General features: G+C 43.9%; 2 protein-coding genes across 2 annotated transcripts; one reads left to right on the top strand and one right to left on the bottom strand.

Moving 5' to 3' along the window:
* The first annotated feature begins 9,712 nt into the window (after window positions 1-9,712).
* Window positions 9,713-15,530, top strand: DDX27 (DEAD-box helicase 27). Its single transcript, XM_042884913.1, has 21 exons — window positions 9,713-9,812; window positions 9,895-10,029; window positions 10,110-10,169; window positions 10,450-10,606; window positions 10,935-10,984; window positions 11,143-11,229; window positions 11,510-11,615; window positions 11,699-11,872; window positions 12,199-12,349; window positions 12,505-12,604; window positions 12,715-12,856; window positions 12,931-13,084; window positions 13,202-13,283; window positions 13,357-13,534; window positions 13,668-13,774; window positions 13,923-14,028; window positions 14,134-14,228; window positions 14,332-14,458; window positions 14,741-14,825; window positions 15,002-15,076; window positions 15,335-15,530. The coding sequence occupies exons 1-21, from the start codon at window positions 9,723-9,725 to the stop codon at window positions 15,348-15,350; spliced, it is 2,277 nt and encodes a 758-aa protein (XP_042740847.1). The 5' UTR covers window positions 9,713-9,722; the 3' UTR covers window positions 15,351-15,530.
* A 619-nt stretch (window positions 15,531-16,149) lies between these two features.
* Window positions 16,150-18,839, bottom strand: SNRPB (small nuclear ribonucleoprotein polypeptides B and B1). Its single transcript, XM_042884906.1, has 7 exons — window positions 18,734-18,839; window positions 18,497-18,648; window positions 17,757-17,868; window positions 17,357-17,509; window positions 16,852-16,990; window positions 16,576-16,701; window positions 16,150-16,331 (listed from the first exon to the last, which is right to left on the bottom strand). Exons 1-7 carry the CDS (start codon window positions 18,734-18,736, stop codon window positions 16,294-16,296), a joined length of 723 nt encoding a protein of 240 aa, XP_042740840.1. The 5' UTR covers window positions 18,737-18,839; the 3' UTR covers window positions 16,150-16,293.
* Between the last annotated feature and the right edge of the window lie 17 nt (window positions 18,840-18,856).

The following is an 18,856-nucleotide window of genomic DNA, read 5'->3' as shown; positions in this document are numbered from 1 at the left end:
TCAGCATCTGCTTTGCAGACTAACCGCTGACCTGTGGTGTAAGAAAGCTGCCGATCCTTATTTTTCAGTGTTCCTGGAAACGTGTATTAAAAACCTGAAGCCTTCCCTAAGCCCTAAGCTTAATGTCACAGACAAAAATGTTTGCTAATGAATTTCCATTTACTCACAGTCTTTTAGACAAGAAAGTACTAAAAACATCTCACAAAGCAGTCCTCACCAATTCTTCTCCACTGAGCTTCTCCAAATAACCATTCTTAACTCTCCACATTTGGGCTTCGTAATTCCTTCATAGAAACACGGTTGTTAGAGAGGCAAAAGTGCTCCAAAAGTACTGCCTGCTCCAAAAGTACCGCCTGCTCCAAAAGTACCGCGACACAAAGACTATCATTACTGCAATGGTAACGACAAACTTTCCAAAAAGAGCAGATTTATCCAACTCATCTTCTTGATCCTGTGTTTTTTTCAGAGTACATTACTGCCCACAGCATGGGAGGGAAAACACCTACACCACTCACAGCAAAAACTGAGCTCCGGGTGCTTGCTTGGAGAGTGATTTACTTCATGCGCGCTGTGCAGTCTTTCTTTTGGTCTATTTACCCACATATGGACAAGGCTTCTCTATTATGGCATTAAATATATTTATGCTTCTACTTAAGCAGGGAAAACTACGTCTCAAAGCATAGCAATGCATTCAAAGATCCTTAAGGTGGATGAGGAAAGCATCTTCCATACTTGCATCAACGCATTAGCAACGCACTCTGCAAAGTAGCTGCCTTGCTTAGGGTGAGCTACCACAGTGTTAATGTGGCACTGCCCATCCAAGGAAATACTCATCCTTTGCAGCTCATCAAAGCCACACAGAAAGCCACTCACCTTAGATTTCAGGACCTTACAAGATTAGAGGAGCTGTTATAAACTTTTTGGTGTCTATGTCTTACTGGGCAGTAATAGAAGTCATAGAAGAAAAATAGAACTCTACCACTTCTGGGCTTTCTTGTATTCCTCTTTTTTCTTAATTCAACACATACAATTTCCAAGGTGAATTTTAGCTTACTTCCAAAGAAGTAAAGAGGTGAAAGTCTGCTTGTGCAAACCTGAGTTCCCAAGATCAGGAACGAAGCTTCTTTCCTGTTTAAATTTTATAGTAGTCATGATTTCAGTATAATTAATATGTCAAAGAGAAGTACAATTATTTACCGAGATGAAACATGCCAGATGCCTTCACTTAACTTCCATGCAGGGAAATATTAAAAGTAGTGAAAGGTTAAACAGGATATTAAAAATCTTTTTCCCTTCTCAAACACACAGGGAGTTCAACCATTTCATTGCTGTAATTAAAGTGACAAAGAACAGCTGAGCTCAGCTGAGCTGGCCTGAAGTATCCTGCTAACGAATAGGAAGGAAAAAGGAACGTCTTGTAGAAAACGTGCAGCAACACACTGCTTGTTTTCAAAGGCAGATTTTCATTTTCTTAATGTCTGCTTCATGCTGTCATTCTCTCAGTTTGACACTGAAAATGCAACCCCAATCAACCGCACCTCAGAGTCAAGATTATACTGAAGAGTTAAAAGAGTTGAAGATCAGCCATAATGTAAGCCACCTCCAGTGCCTCCAAGACTTCTCATGATATCAGACCACAAAAATCCAGTAGATAAGCAGTTTTGATTAGGAAGCCAAAAATCACAGAGATGAGTGTCACAAGTGATGTGTTTTTGAGTGACACTGAGCGACTTCCCACGTCCTGTCAGGCTGAGGTTAAACAGCAGTTGAGCCCATACTTACAACTTACAACTGCCTTACTTACAACTTACAACCCAAACTTACAACTGCCTCCTTTGTAGGACTGAAGGGCAGTGCTCCCTTGGTTTTATCCATGTGCCATGGAGATATGACTCTATGGAGCCATGACTCTAAGGACTCTATATGGAGATATGACTCTACCTTGTATCAGCATCTGTTGTACTGCCAAGTGCAACGTGATTTACACTATTTTCTCCTCTTAGTGCAGAGTATGAATGTTGGACAGGAAAGAACACAAAAGGACACAATGAAAACCCAACAGACATGAAGAAGATGTGTTGGCAGAAAGGAAGGACTTTCTCAGTTACATCCAAACTCAATTATTTAAGAAAAAAAAACACAAAATTTGGGCACTCCAACACAAGTGAAACAAGTCTTAGGAATGGAGCACAACTGCCTTTCTTTGTAAATAAATTCGTAATTGGCAGAGTTTTAATCTTATCGAAACTGCCATTGAAAGTTCTTCTAAATTAAATGAAATTAAAAACTGTCTTTTAAAGAACAGGGGAAAAAATCCAGAGGTATCTCTAACCTCAGGCCTACGGAGTTAAATATCATTACAGATCTGTGATTCATGGCATCTGAAGGTCATGTCACACAGCAGCAGCCCTGGAATCTCCAAGACCCCGGATCCATTTTCTTTCATTTCAACCTAACCAGAATATTTGGACATACTTGTGCATTAAGGCAGTGGAAATCCCATAGGGAGCTGAAGATGCACGGTGTTTGATGAGCAAAAGATTATTACAGCAAAAGCCACAAGCTGCATGGTACTTGTTTACATAGTAAAATTGTGTTCCATAATTGAAGTGACAAAGTCCCAAATCTGGTAAATGTGGTGCTGTGACAACAGACCTGCGTGTAACTGACAGATTTCATAACTTTTCCTCCTCTGCAATCCCTTTAAATAAAGAGAAGAGAGATATGATTGCCTTATGTTTCAGTTAGGAATATATTGAAAGACAAACGTTGTTACATAGAGAACAGCATTGCTTTTCAACACTGAAATTTCACCCCCCCCCCCCCCAAAAATTAGAAAAATTACATGGATGGAGCAAAAAGTTCAGGAACTTGGTTTCTTCTTGCTGCAGTGTTACAGATTTTCAACTAAAAGCAAATGATTTCATAAAAAAAGAAAGAACACGAAATAGTAGATTTGATGGTGGGAAAAAATAGGGATTTCCAAAAGGCTGCATTGAAAGAAATACTCAAGAAACAAAACCAGAGAAGTGTTTCCCTTTGCCTCCAGACCCCAGCCCCTATTGGACATTCCAGAAGGGATTATGCCATTCCCCTGCAGTTAAACAACCATGGGGTTGTTTTTCTTGATTTCCTGCTGTTTACAGGGAAAGGACGAGCAGCTCCAGCCAGCTTGAGCTGATGGAAGATGTGTTGGGTAGAAGGACACCAGGCATTTTCAACCCACTGCTCATCTCCGTGCTGCAGCTTGTTTGGCTGGGCAGCTGTTTGGATGCCTTCAGTGATTTGTGGTCTCAGTATACATGCATTATCAGATCCATCACAACTTTCATCTGATTTTCTAGCATGTGTATTTTCTTGGGAACAAGCTGTCTAAATATTTTGTCAACTTGTACAGCAACTGGCATGAGGACAATATGGATTTTTTTTTATTTCCTCCTGTCTCAGTCTTACAAAGAGGAGAGAAATGAAGGGGTCAATACTTGTTTGCATTCTTTCACAGCAGCATTTTTATAGCTAATCACAATTGGTTTGTTTTACAGCTTTATTTTATCCTTAGCAACAACTACAAAAAGTGAAGCTCACACTGTGGGAAGATGCCATAGCATGGAAAACCTTAGTAAACACTGAACTGCATGTTGTTGTGCAAGAAAGGAATTAATGACCCAAATGTAGTAGCAGCGGCCTAACCTGAAGCATAACAGAGTAATAAGTAAATAATGTTCACTTAAACTAGAGGGGAAAAAAATGAATGCGCAACACATAATTACATTTGCATAGCAATTCATAAGCCAAAAGAATTTAGTTCTGTGATTTTTCCAAAGGTCACTGAGACAACAGTCTATAATTCAGTTGTATACAACACAAAATAGAAAAACAGTTCCTCAACTCCACGATCTAAAGCTTGTCCTCCTGCATCTCAATTCTATGGAACATGAAGCCAGAAAATTTGTGTTTGCATGTTTTGATCTCATGACTCTCATGTGAAATCAATTAAACCAAAATGGCTTACCAAGATATCACTGTCCCCTATAAACATGCACTCATATTTTAAAATAATAAATGCAAGGTTCAAAAGGACTCCTCTGGATATACAAAACAAGTATAGGATTTATGAGAAATTGATGGGAGGAAAAGATGTTTATTTAAGTATGATAGGATGAGATATTAGCCTGTCAGCTATGCATATAACAACTGAATTTAATCAAAGAAGTGCATCGTGTTTTGTTCCTTCAGAAAAAGCAGCAGCATCGCAGATGATTGAAGAGAGATTTTAAATGAAAAGCAGCAGCTGAGAAAATAACACCAAACATAGGTAAAAGCACACTCTGTTCTTGTGAGGCATTAGTAATGCCAACAAACAGCATACTGGGTTACTACCATAACACAGCACAACCAAGTCCTGGGGTATATTTAACAACACTGCTGTACTTATCCTTACATTAAGGAATATCAACGTTTGCTCCCAGGGCAAAATGAGATAAAAAAGGACTCAAAGGCAGCATCAGTCATTTGGTGCCTTAAGGAAATTGTTAGCTTTAGATGTGCAATTACATCTTATTAGCCAGGAATGCTGGTTAAATTTGTCATTGTATGGAAATCTGGATCAGCAGCACAACCTGAGAGAGAGCAGGGCACCCTTCCTGCCTCCTCCCTTACTTCCAATTTAAAAAAGCCACCATGAGAAATACAGCTTCAGAAAACTCTGAAGGACTTCAGCTTTGTTTGAAAAGAGCATTTCAAGCAGCCAATTGCCCCAGCCTGAACAACTCCTTGTGCTGGAGCTCCTTCTGGGAACAGCCTCGGCTGCTCTGGGAAATGTAAGGACATCCCGCATGAAGCTCTGAAGTCAGGCTGAGTGCCAGAGCGTAAAACCCAACCATCTCCATTTCAACCTAGAGGTGCCAATCAGACTTATCAGTCCTCAAAACACATGGCAGGGCACGACAAGTCCCGCGAGCCTTCACTTCTGACAGCTTTATTTGCACTTCCAGCACTGACAACAGAATTATGGAACGCTTACAGTATCCAGGCCAGAGCACCACGAATACTGAAAGCCTACAGTCTCTAGATCCCACAACAGATCATTACAGGAAACACATTGAAATAAATCCATCTTCTTAACTTTCTTGTTTCACCCAACCATCATTCCTTCAATTAAACACCCACCTATTTGACTGTAAGATTCCCAAGCTGTGTATTCAGAATATCACTACCACAGTTCTGCTATATAGAAGAATCTGTTTCCAGTTCTTGCCATTTCATAAGTTTCCAATGAGAATTCAATGGGCCCAGCCACGATTCAAACAGAAAATATGGAGACACTGCAGATCTTTAAGTTACTTAAATACAGAAAATATTTTCTCCAGCAGCACAAAGCAGAGAGTGATGTTTTCTCACAAAAGAAAGCTGCTTTCCTCATCTCCAATCACCCCACAAGAGAAGGGACACGGACACAGCATGACATCAATTCCCTCATCAGTTTTGAGGCAACCATTTTCCAGTCACTTTTAGCTGGGGGCATTTCTTTGTTTCTCTCTTCCCACCGTAGCTAAATTAATACTAAGTGGAAACTTCACGTAAGTGCCATTGCAGAAGACTGTGTACAATAGAAATAAGTCTTAAAGAGCAGGGTTCAATATCCAGAACTGATGACTGAGACATTCTTGAAGCCAATATCAAATCCTCAGGCATTAACATGTTCCTCGTATCAAAAGCTCGCAGTGCTTGCCAAGTGTTCACACACTCTTCACACAGATTTGTGTTTCCAATGTTTTTAAGACATTCTGATTAACCTGGACTTTTCCATCTTTGGGTTTTTGTATTGAGTTGGTGCTTTGTTTCTTTTGGATACTCCCTAAAAAAGAGGGAATGTGTCAAAATATTTCTTACACAATCAGTATTCTTGCAGAAAGGGTCCATATTCTCTAACTCACATGATTCACCTATTAGGAATAAACAGTCTCTTGAAACATGAAGAAAAGTCTACCAGCTTGCAGCTGAAGTATATTGGTCACTTTCCACAATTTGAATTGCCTTTAAACATACTTGGTTGTCAAAAGGAAAAGTAGCAGGTGAGGACTAGTCATTAAAGCACAAGAAGCAGCACACTGGGCATAAAGACCTGTCAGCTAGTTAAGGAGCTGTTGACATTGGTCTTCTACCCCTATTGCCTGCAGGCTTCCTTATCAGGAACTCTTCTCCATCACCCGCAGCACAAACCAGTCACACCAGTAACAGCACACTGGAGGTACTTCACTGAGGTTAACTGTGTTTGATAACACCTGCAGGACACAACTTCCCATCATTATGAAACACTGGGAACTGCCTTCTGCGTTGCAGAATGCAAAATACATTCAAAAGTGGAAAAATGACATTGCTATTGCCTTTACTATTCCAAGAGTGAAAGCGCAGATTCATACAACACCTTTTGGAAACAGATTATCAGCCAATGCAAATTGCTGCAGTTTTGCAATTGACCAACAGTGTTGATGCATTGTTTTTTAATTCCTCCAAGGCAAAATTACTATGGCAAACCAGATAAATCAGTGCCTACTTGGAAGAAGTAGCTGGAACGCTCATCTTGAAGGATTAGATATATACAGCTTTCTTTGACACGAAAAGTGGCTCTCAATCAAATAGGAAACATCTAGGAAGCTTAGTTATTCCAGAAGATGTATGAAAAATTAGATGCTTTTGATAAAGCATGCTGTGAAACTGTCTCAGACTGGGTTAAAAGGAAGTAGAATCACATTACAAATATATAACCATAGTTAGGCGACTAGACCAAGGCTAAATACCCAGTTAGGAAATTCTTCAGGGCTTGCTGTCATTTCGCTACATTTAAAGCTCTAGAAAAATTGTTACTGACTTTTCTCATCTCTCTTTTCTAAAGGGGAAAAAAATCCTACTATTAATTCCCAAATTACCCCCAAAATCCTGTGACATTCAGAAAGAATCAAGAACTTCACTGTTAATCTCAATATGAATTTTTATTTACAGTTTCTTATGACAGCTAAACATAAGACTTCCTCCCCCCCCCCCCCCAAGAATGATAATAGAAATTAAACTTATTTGGGAACAAAAGACTTGAGATGTCTGTATAATACAATATCCACTCTCTTTCAAAGTGGATTAGTAGTTTCCCTGCAGACATGTAAGAACTCCAGCCAGAGGCAAGCCGTGTTGGGACAGAGAGAAGAGACATTAAAAAGGAATGCTGCCATCCCACTTCAAACAGAAAGTTTTACACTGTGAGAATTCTGTCTTAAGACAAGCAGGAGATGAGAACTGTGAACAGACCACCAGCTGAGTAGGGAAATCTTATGGAAGAAGCCAGAAGACATCGCTCCATTAAAGGGTTTATAGAAGGAAAATTCCCTGTGCATCAGAGAACAGAATGGAACAGTTGCTTTATAGGTAAAAAGAGAAGGAGGAATGCTGACAAATAGTTCTCTCACGAGTCAAGAAAATTGACTGGTGTTAAGTGGGAAGCAAGGCACGTCTGTTCAACACAACACCGTGGACCAAAGAGTTCTTTCTTGGTCTTAAGGGGAAAACCTTCATCGCAGCCCCGGTCTTTTCCAGGCTGCACTTCAGATGGCTGTAAACATCCTCACATGGCAAGAAGTGAATGTTGATGTACGAATTGCTCACACGGAGAAACTGATGCGCAAAATGAAATGCCGGGGATGCTAAAATCTCGGCCTAACATACTCGGTTCAAAACTAAAGAGAACTCTTTGGAAATATCGTGTAAAAGCTTTCCTATTTAACTTCGTGCCTCATTTTCCGTTTGGCCGCTGCGCCCCGCTTCAGACGAGGCACGGTCACGCGTTGCCCTCTAGTGGTTCCTCGGTCAGGATGCTGCCCCGGGTTTAAAACGGGCACAGGAATCAAAATATTCGGGCTTCAGCCTGCATCGACTGAGCGAGAGATCAGCGCCTTCCTCAGAGGCCATCACACCTGCGACACAAGTAATCCGTGTGTTGGCAGCAAGCTGTAGAAGTGAAGTTGAAATTCTGTCAATTAAAAGGGATTTGATTCGGTGTTTTAAATGTATTCATATTTAAAAGTAAAATGTTTACCATTTAAGTGAGAATAAATTGGGAGCCTATCACCTCAACCCACTGTAAAATGATCTGTCTAATCTGTTTGATCGGATAAGAGCCGACTACAACTTACAGAAGTAGTTTAAATCAGAAAGCTCCTTTCAGACCTGGAGTTTACTTTTAAGAAGGAGGCTGTGTGGTGGCTGCAGAGACTGAACCGATGACACAAAGAGCCTATCAGTATATCCATAAAGTGTATTGTACAACTGCAAAGATATCTTTTTTTCCCTCTCATGCTGTATCCTTCCTTGCTTTCTTCAACACCTTTAACTTACTGCTACATACTGCCAATTGCTCTCCTTAGCCTTCAACACCTTTTTAAGAAGAAGAATGTTTGATGAAATGATCTGCTGGATCCAAGTTGAAGGAGGGAAGATTTGGGTTGGATGTTAGGGGGAAGTTCTTTACTAGGAGAGTGGTTAGGCCCTGGAACGGGCTGCCCAGGGAGGTTGTGGATGCCCCGTCCTTGGGCGTGTTCAAGGCCAGGTTGGACGGGGTCCTGGGCAACCTGATCTGAATGTGTATGTTTGGTGGCCCTGCTAGGCAGGGGGGTTGGAACTACATGATCCTTGAGGTCCCTTCCAACCCGGGTGATTCTGTGATTCTGTGTGTGATTCTGCGCTGGGCTGCCATCAAATATCAAGAGAGAGAAGAACAATTACCAATGGAGTGGTAAGCAGCTCTTTATGAACACAATCGTATCAATCATAAACCACAGCAGGTTGGGAAATAATTGGATGCTAATGCAACTGAGAATTGCTTCTGACACTGATGATGTTCTTAGGACCTCTGGAGTGCTGCTATTGGGTGAACTGGTATTGCCAGGCATGCTGCTATGCAAACAGCAGCTCCTTCCACTTTGGTTTTATCACTTTTTAAAATTATTTTTGTTTCATAGATGTAAATGCAGCTATCGCTGGCCAATCATTGCTTTGGGATGTAGACAGTGGCAAAAGAAGTTTCCCAAAAGGACCGATCCAATAAGAAAAGATCTTCATCGTTGCCCATCTGAGAGGGTTATGCCAGGGAAGGCAGTTCTAGTTAGCTGAGTTCTAGTTAGCTGAGAGTCCCCTTCTGCAGGAGCAAATGAAGGAACACAAATTGGGCTCCATTACATCTCCAGGTGTTTTGTGCCTCATGCCTCACTTACATCCCCAAACCCATCCTCGCTGTGCTGCTGCTCCTATCAGCCAGGAAGGCTTGCATGCCTGCACGGCATCACTCTGAGAATGAACAAAGCATTCGAGCACATAACACTGAATTTCAATCCTCTACGAAAGTAATCGTGCACAAAATTGAGCCGTAAATTAAGATGACTATTGGGTATCAATGCCACTTTTCCAAATCTATTTGTCCCCCAAAGGGGAAAATCCACCTATTTGGGGGATTGAGAGAAAGCCACTGAAAAATCCCAGATCGTTCCGCCGAGCCCACGAATTGCAAATAGCACATACGTGCCGTAGGAACGACAGCCCCCAAACCTCCCAGCGCCGCCGCTTTCAGTTTCCCTTTCCCGGGGCGGAGCCGCCGCTCTCTGCGCCCCGTGCCGCCCCACTGCGCAGGCGCTGCTGCGCGGCCACGCGGTGCTGCGGGATCCCTGGGAGGGGCGGGCATGCTGCGCAGCCTGGGGCTGGTGGGCACCATCGCGGAGGGGGACGCGGGGCCCGAGGAGCCCGAGTCGGGAGATTCTGAGGATGAAGAGGTGAGGCCGGGCCGGTTCACTTTGGGTTGGATGATGTGAGGCCGGTTCGGTTCGGCTCGGTCGCTCACGGGTGTCGTTGCAGGAGGTGCGGCCGGCGCCGGGCTCCGGACGGCGGGGAGCGGCAGGAGGGGACTTCAGCTCCGCCTTCGTGTTCGGCGAGGTGGAGGCCGGCGGGGAGGGCGCCTGGGCGGCAGCGCTGCGGCAGCTCCGCGGCAAGGTGAGCCCTGCGGCCGGGGGCGGATCGCCGCCTGCTGTCCCGGTCTCCTCTCATCTCCTCGCCTTTATTTTCCTGCTTAGAGATCGGCTACCACGCTGGATGAGAAGATTGAGAAAGTGAGGCAGAAAAGGAAGATTCAGGTCGGGCTTCTTCCACATTGCGGTGCGGTCTGGAATGAGTTTGGTCTCTCTGAACGCGGTGCTGGAGCTGCAGCTGTCAGTTTGCAGCCACACCTGCTGGCCTTGTTGTATGCAGAACTGTTAACGCTTACGTTGAAGCTGTGGGTGTGAGTGGGCTCGTAACAAAGCAAAAAAGCTCGCAAAGGAGTAAAGTTTCCTTCTTTACCCATTTCACATCATCCATTCCATTTCTTTGCCCGTTTCACTTTATCCACTTGGCTTGTTTTATTCTTCTGCCCAGGAAAAAGAAGCTAAGCAAGCAAAAGTGAAAGATGGCGATGCAGGAACTGAGGATAATCAGTCCGAAAAGAGGGAATGTGAGGACTTTGGTAGAGAGGAAGAAGAGGACAACGAGTCCCAGTACTCATTGGATGATGAAACTATCTTCACAAAAGCAGGTACGTAGAGCAAACATGGACAGGCCACTGATCTGCTGGAGAACAATCTTTAATGAAGTCTTGGTGGGGATGAGCAAGAATTTCTCACTTTGTGAGATCTGCAGATCTCTGTGATCAGTCAAGCTCATTTTGAATGGTAGCTCTGGTACTTCTGTTGGGGTGGTTCTTGAATGAGGAGGTTTGCTTGGTGTTTTACTCCACTCTTGCCTATATTTCTGAGGCTTTTTCATCAATAACTTCTTATAAGCAAGAAGTACCAAATGAGAGCACACAGAATGTGTTGTTATATGTTTAGTTGTACTAAAATTCCTATTGTAATTCTTTGCAGATACAATTAAAGTGAAGGAAAGGAAGAGATCGAAAAAAGGAGGACAAAAAGTAAGTGATAGAGAGAATGGCACCAGATCGTTGTCCAGTCAGTATAACTTCTGGAAGAGCATAATGAACTGTAGGTCACAGAGCAAACCAGAGCCCTGTGACTGCATGCTGTGTTGCTGAGTGTGGTTTTCTTGTTTTGCTTTTGTTGCTGTTTCTAGGAAGCAGAATGCTTTTTTGAAGATGCTTCTCAATACGATGATAGCTTGTCATTCCAGGACATGAATCTTTCCCGACCTTTGCTTAAGGTATTTATCTAGTTTAGTTATTATATGTATTGCTATAAAGAATGTTGGACAGTCTCTTTCCGCCACTCAAAGCCGTTGCACTGCTTCTCTCTTTGCAACCTCTCTGAAAAGGAAATGAGGTGCGGTGTGGTATGATAGTAAGCTCTCAAACCTTTCCTGGTCCAGTCCTTTACCACTTTTATGGCTGTTATTGAGCCATATTGAGTGGAGAAAGTGTTCCAGATGTAGCCTCAATAGAAGTGAATAGAGACAGCACTGAACTGTTTTGTCTGCTTTGAAGGCAATCACAGCTCTTGGTTTCAAGCAGCCAACTCCAATTCAGAAGGCTTGTATCCCAGTGGGTCTTCTGGGGAAGGATATTTGTGCTTGTGCTGCTACTGGTACAGGTGAGGGCTTGAGCCGTGGGACGTGGAGAATTCAGAGTATTTGCAGTAACTCCTGGTAATTCTTCTTAATTTTTCTTCTGTAGGCAAAACAGCTGCCTTCATCTTGCCTGTGCTTGAGCGCCTGATTTACAAACCTCGTCAGGCCCCAATAACGAGGGTACTGGTTCTTGTGCCAACACGAGAACTGGGTATTCAGGTGCATTCTGTCACAAAACAGCTGGCACAGTTCAGCAGTGTCACAACTTGCCTTGCTGTAGGTGAGTATGAAGTTGCATACATGGATTGCACAGATCACTACAAACTGCTGTGTCAAACTGGAAATGCTGTGCTCTAAAACTGGACACTGCGGTTGTTGCAAACGTGCTTCTAGAAGGTGTGCTAGAGTTCAAAATCTCACTTTCCAATGCTATGCAGGTTTTTTGGTTGTTGGTTTTGTTGTTTTCCATAAAAAGAAAAGGTGAGGGCACTTCCAGTTGTGAATGTGTAATGAATCTGTGCTATTTTCCCATTTCTCAGGGTATTTGGGAAGATGAACTGTGTAGATCCTGCTCACAGACTCAGCAGTCTGTTTGCTCTCTTTCAGGTGGCCTAGATGTGAAGACTCAGGAAGCAGCTCTGCGCTCTGGGCCGGACATTCTTATTGCAACTCCTGGGCGACTAATTGATCATCTCCACAACTGTCCCTCTTTCCACCTGAGCAGTGTGGAAGTGCTTATTTTGGATGAAGCGGACAGGTAGGCTAGACAGAACAGTGGTGGAAAATGTGATGGCAGCTTCCTCTTCTCCTTTTCCCAGGATGTAGGGCAATCTTTGTGACCCTGCCTTACGTAATGGTTCTTAACTAGCACTAGATAAAGTTGTATGATCTCGCTGTGTTTCTCTTGTGTAGGATGCTGGATGAGTACTTTGAGGAACAGATGAAGGAAATAATCAGGTTATGTTCCAAGCACCGGCAGACAATGCTTTTCTCTGCCACAATGACAGAGGAGGTAAAACAGGCTGCTGGGAAACATGCTCAGGCAGATGGTTGAATAGATGGCTGTCTATTAAATCTTTCACCAGAAAGTGTTGAACTTTTTTCTTCAATGTTTTCTGATAGGTGAAAGATTTGGCTTCTGTTTCCCTGAAGAATCCCACCCGAATTTTTGTGAACAGCAACACAGATGTTGCCCCTTTCCTGAGGCAGGAATTCATCCGGATCAGACCCAACCGAGAGGGAGACCGTGAGGCCATTGTGTCAGGTGAGCAATGACCAAGGAAAAGATGGAATCGGTGGGTGACTGTGAAGCAGGCTGCTGAGAGGACTTTCTTGCAGCTCTACTGACACGGACCTTCCCAGATCATGTGATGCTTTTCACCCAGACAAAGAAGCAAGCTCATCGTATGCACATCCTGCTTGGGTTGATGGGTCTGCGGGTTGGGGAGCTTCATGGGAACCTCTCCCAGGCACAGCGACTGGAAGCACTCAGGTATTACTGGGCTTACTGGGCCATCGTGGGAAGGAACAAAGTAGCTAAAAGCTGGAAGTTTTAGAGAAAAAGTGAATCTCTGTATTCATAGCTAATATATTTGCTGTTTTTGTTCAGGCGTTTTAAGGATGAGCAGATTGATATTCTGGTAGCTACAGATGTGGCTGCGCGAGGACTTGACATAGAAGGTGTTAAAACAGTGAGTGTTTGCAACGCTGATCTTTTTAACAAGTCCTTCAGTGTAATTTCCCTACTAACACTTCATTTAATAGGTGATCAATTTTACCATGCCCAACACCACCAAACACTACGTTCATCGAGTGGGTCGAACAGCAAGAGCAGGTAGGGCTGGTCGTTCAGTTTCACTCGTGGGTGAGGAAGAGCGGAAGATGCTGAAGGAGATTGTGAAGTCTGCCAAAACACCAGTGAAAGCCAGAATTCTCCCTCAAGGTAGGCACAGAGATTAAAAAAGAGAGCCACAGGCAAGGAACGTTGCTGTACAGAGAAGAGACTCGAGATGCTAAACAGTAAAAGTGGACATTGAATTGGCTGTCTGATATAATTCAGGCTGGATCTTTTTCAGATGTCATACTGAAATTCCGAGAAAAGATTGAGAATCTGGAGAAAGATGTGTATGCAGTTCTGTGCCTGGAGCGTGAGGAACGTGAAATGCAGCAGTCAGAGGCCCAGGTAGGTTTTCTGTAGGATGTTGACCTGGAGTCTGTAATGCAAAATGAGAAGATGACCCTAGCGTGCTTAACCTGCATAATTTAGAAGGGAAATTGGTAGATATTCCTTGGCAACCATGAGCTCATACATCTTGTCTGACTTGTTTCAGATCAATAAGGCAAAGAAGCAGTTGGAGGAAGGAAAACAGGAGACTGCAGCCAAGGGTGTGGAGCGGAGCTGGTTCCAGACCCGTGAGGAGAGGAAGAAAGAAAAACGTGAGTTGTAGCAGTGCTGGGCATGCTAAATTCTGTAGCTGCAAGTAGAATGTGCTCTATCCTTTGAGAGGTCTTTATTCCATGCTTTTCTCTGTCTTTCTCCAGTGGCTAAAGCACTGCAGGAGTTTGACCTAGCATTACGAGGCAAAAAAAAAAGGAAGAAATTTATGCAGGACACACAGAGAAAAGTCCAAATGACAGTGAGTATAATTATGGGTAAATGGGACCCTGGAGTAGATTTTCTTTGTTTTTTCCTCAGCAAAACCTCTCATTGCTGTAAATGTACATTTTTACACTTTCCAGCCAGAGGAGAGGTCGCAGTTTGAAATCTTGAAATCTCAAATGTATGCTGAGCGGCTGGCAAAAAGAAATCGGCGACTGAAGCGGGCCCGAGCTTTGCCAGAAGAGGAACCAGCAGCAGCACCAAAAGGTGGAGAAAGCAGTTCTATTCCACAGCTGATAAACCTTATGTCAATTGCTTTGTTGCATAGGGGTGAAATGAACTAAGTTGTGTAGTGGGGAGCACCAAATCAGAAGGAAAGGCCGCTGGTGCTGGCCAGGGCACACAGTTGCAAAGGGGAGAGTCATTGCTTTTCCTGATGGTGATGCTAATTGGTGTGGTCACAAATACTGGGCTTTAGTAAACAAGATGATGCTCTGACCTTCTCATTACATCTAATGTTCTGACTATTGTATTGTCTCCTTGTGTTAGGCCCCAAGCGGAAGAAAAAGGTGTCTGTGTTTGATGAAGAGCTTACCAACACAAGCAGGAAGGCTCTGAAGCAGTATCGTGCAGGGTAATGGCTGAGCAGCAATGTTGGCATAGACCTTCCATAGTGTCTGAACTTTTCTCAGCAGTAGTTTTCAGGGTACTGGGTAAAAGGATCCATTCCAGTTATTTTATGGGCATAGCAGAGCAGGGTGTCTTTCTATAAGTACAAGTGACATTTCCTTGTTTTTCTCTCTGTAACAGTCCATCGTTTGAGGATCGGAAACGCTTGGGTATGGCCCAACGTAGGAAAGGAGGAAACTTTAAATCCAAGTCCAGGTATAGTTTCTATTTCAAGTTTTTCTTGATTTCCTTTTACTGTAATGGTTGAAAGGCCCTTTCTAAGACATCTGATGCTTCTACAGAAGTTTAATCTGGTGCTGCAGGGTCTGGGAGAAATCAAAGAGAGTGTCTGTGTGGTAGCATACGTCTGCATTTTAGCATGAGAGAGCATTGCCTAGTAAAAGCACTGTGCTGCTCCTTATTTATCACTAAGGTAGGCTGGTGCAGTGTGATTTCAAGGATCATCTCTTTCAGGTACAAGAGGAAGTAAGAATTGTTTTACAAGTGGGGAATCCGGGCTATCTGGACACTTCAGACTTTTCTCCAGGGCCTGGATTTCTTCACATGGGGAGGAGCTGAATAGATTTTCATCAGGTCTCAGAATAGCTTTGGATTGTTCATTTATAGCTGGTTGAACACTATGTGAAAATATTTTCAGCCAATATAATAAATTTTCTATTAAAAAAAAAATTAGTTCTTGTGCTTCTGATTTGTTACTTAATGTGATTGGAAGGACTTACAGACGTGAGAATCTGTTTCTAAATAGAGTACCCTAGATGCCCTTCCAAGGGGTAATCTGATCCTCTGAAAGGATACTGGTCCCTCCTAACCAACTGAACAGAAAGCAGCCATAAGGCAAGACCAGAATACCAATATTTGTTACTAGGAGCATTGCACTTATATATAAACATCACGTTGGCTTATTGCAAGCTAAAAAACCAGCAGCTTAATACAGAGCTTCAGTGATTACTATTAATAATACAAGTAGCACTGTCCTTACTGTACTCCAAGTAAAAGGGAGAATTCTGATTAGTAACCCGTAGTTTTGCTGCAGCCTTAATCTCTTGTTACTCTTTACTCTCCATATCAATTATCTTTCATCAGCTACTTGATAAATTTCTGTAGTATCCCTCAATTCCTAAAAAGGATGAGTCAATATAGACCCTAGCTCCTGGGTCTATGGGAATAACTCTTCTGGCTTCAAACATGTTCTTCCTTCACACCCAAAGCGCAGAAGCAGAATGTAATGAGTGCAGCCCTGAAGAGATCAGTACACTACTGATAAACTCTATTGTTTTCCAACTTTATTAAAAAGGGCAAACTTTACAAGCAGTAAATAGAAAATATACATAGCAAAGTTCAAACAAGTGATACTGCCTCAGTATGTTTCCTTATTAGTCTTCTCACAGTTCTAAGGTATGTTGTAGAGGATCCTAGGGCCTTGGTGGACGCATGCCAGGGGGAGGGGGTCCTGGAAATAAAGAAAAAGAGTTAAATATTGAAGAGGTCAGAGCAAGCAAAGCTAATAAACCTGTGAGATCTTTTCCTGTGCACAAGGTGGCCTTGGGCCCCATTTTCAACACTGATAAATCCATTGGTGACTAGCATAGCTGGGGAGCCATTGAAGTGTACCACCCTCCAAATGTCAGTTTTTGTTTTTGTTTTTTTTTTTTTTACATTATAGCTTCTATACAGGTAGGATAACTGCCACTCACCTCTCATTCCTGGGGGTGGTGGTCTCATGCCTGGTGGTGGCATTCCCATAGGAGCGCCTCGGCCAGGTGGCATTCCCATTGGTGGACCCATAGGTGGTCTCATGCCTGGAGGAGGTCCCATCATTCCTTAAACCAGAGAAAAAACAAGTACATAAATTCAGCTGAACGCTAAAGGCCCTAATGGTATGTCAGAATATAATCCTCAAAACCAGCTCTCCATTGCCCATCTGGCCCCATAATGCAGGCTCCCTGCTGTTCCACTGCAGTAAATCCTACCTGGAGGAGGGGCTCCTCTGCTCATGGGGGGAGGAGGACCCCCACGTCCTGGTGTGTATTGAGTTGGGGCTCCTGCTATGCTAGCAGTGGCTGCTGCAGCAGCAGCTGCAACCGTTCCACGACCCTGGGGCGTCATCACCTGCAAACAACATAAACAGGCTCATAAAAAACCATATAACTGGTTTATATTAATAACATATAATAGCCAAAACTTACATTCTTAATTCTAAAAACTGTGCCAGTCTCCCCTTTATGTTTTAAGTAATGCTACAACCATGTAATACAATTCCCTGAATACCACTTGAATTCAGGAAAACTTTTCTTTCAGCATGAGATGCAGAGTAACTAGGTGGAGTTGGTATCAAAATAAAAAGAAAACCCCACACCAACAAAAGCCCAAAGCTCAAGCATCTTGGTACCAGAAGTTAAGATTACTATTTTTTTTCACTTTGCCAATTTTTTGCATCAAACTTCAGAATATACCAGAATATACAAGTCCTCTCACCTGTTGGGATGGTCCTCCAACTCCTCTGACAGGGCCAGCTAATCCTGCTGGAGCCTGGGGCATGGGTGCACCAGCTGGTACTCCCCTTCCTGCTGCTCTCCCAACTCCAGGTCCTCCAGCAGCTCCAGCAAGAGGCACACGGGCAATTCCAGTCTGAAAACAGACATGCACACACTCAAAAATGTATCAAAGCAGAAATCCTCAGGTTTTAGGAATCCCCACTTCTGTCCAATCAATATCTGAGGCAGTGAACAGGTGAACTTTCTGCAGTGGAATTTGCTGTGCCTGCAACAGTCACAACAGCACCTGGAAGCCTAGAACATGGCACAACAGCCATCTCTTCCAAGGCTACATCTACCAAACTTCCTTTTCTCCTTAGTTCTGCACTCATTCTCCTTACATCTTTCGGAGGTGGCCCTTCAACTGTCATAGACACCAAGTTTTCTCCTCGCAGCAACACAAGACCAAGGACGCGTTTTTCTTCCCGTTCCGGCTGTTTTGAATTCTTAGGTCTAACGAGAAAAGAGAAAGAAAACATTACAAGACAAAGAAAGTCATGTTGTTCTTTGAATGTGCACCTGAATACAGAATCATGGAATGGTAGGGTCCTGTACAGGTCACCAACTCCAACCCCCTGCAGTGTGCAGGGACACCCACAGCTCCATCAGTGCTCACAGCCCCCCAGCCTGACTCGAGTGCCTGCAGGGTGGGGCACCCACCTCATTTCTGTGCCACTGCCTCACCACCCTTATTGTAAAAACTTTCCTCCTTACCTCCAATCTAAATCTCCCATCTATTAGATTGAAACCATTCCCCTTACCCTATCATAGAGGCCCTATTGAAGTGTCCACATCCTCTTCTTTCTTACAGTAAGGATCTTAAGAACGTTAAGAAATCTCTTACAATACTGAAAGATACAGTCTGACTGTTCCATAGCTGAGAATCTGCTATGAAAATAAATTAACACATACCTACCACCCAGGCTAAGAACGCTGAGAAGCCCAAACAGATGATGAATACCATCCCCGCGACTCTTTTTCCCCCAGCACGCTTAACGGGCTGTGATGGGCTACGACAGCAGCGCGGGTGGAGCTGCGCGAAGCCGCCTGGGGCTCCACCCGACCCGGCACTGCCACTCACTTGATCTTACGGAACTCGTCGCAGTCGCAGAGGATGAGGTTCATGTGCTTATCGAAGGCCTTGAAGGTGCCGATGAAGACGCGGCCATCCTGCAGGATGCACCGCATGCGGTAGTCGATGTGCTGCAGCATCTTGCTGCTCTTTCCCACCGTCTGTAAGAAACCACCATTATACCGCGCGTTACCGCGGGCAGCGGCTCAGCCGGCCCGACCCCCCCGCAGCGCCCGCAAGACTCACCATGGTTGCGGTTCTCTATGCTCTCCCCCGCCGCCGCACAAACGCCTCCCGCTCTACCGGAAGCACCGCCGCACCGCACCGCCACTTCCGCCCGCCCGCACGCGGATCTCTGCCGCCGGCCCC

The sequence above is a fragment of the Lagopus leucura genome, unplaced genomic scaffold (assembly GCF_019238085.1).
Source record: "Lagopus leucura isolate 7727_CA_CO unplaced genomic scaffold, USGS_WTPT01 Super-Scaffold_100047, whole genome shotgun sequence".
In the NCBI taxonomy this organism is placed as follows: Eukaryota; Metazoa; Chordata; class Aves; order Galliformes; family Phasianidae; genus Lagopus; species Lagopus leucura.
Note: the sequence above shows the minus strand (reverse complement) of the source record. Positions and strands in the feature narration are given on the sequence as shown.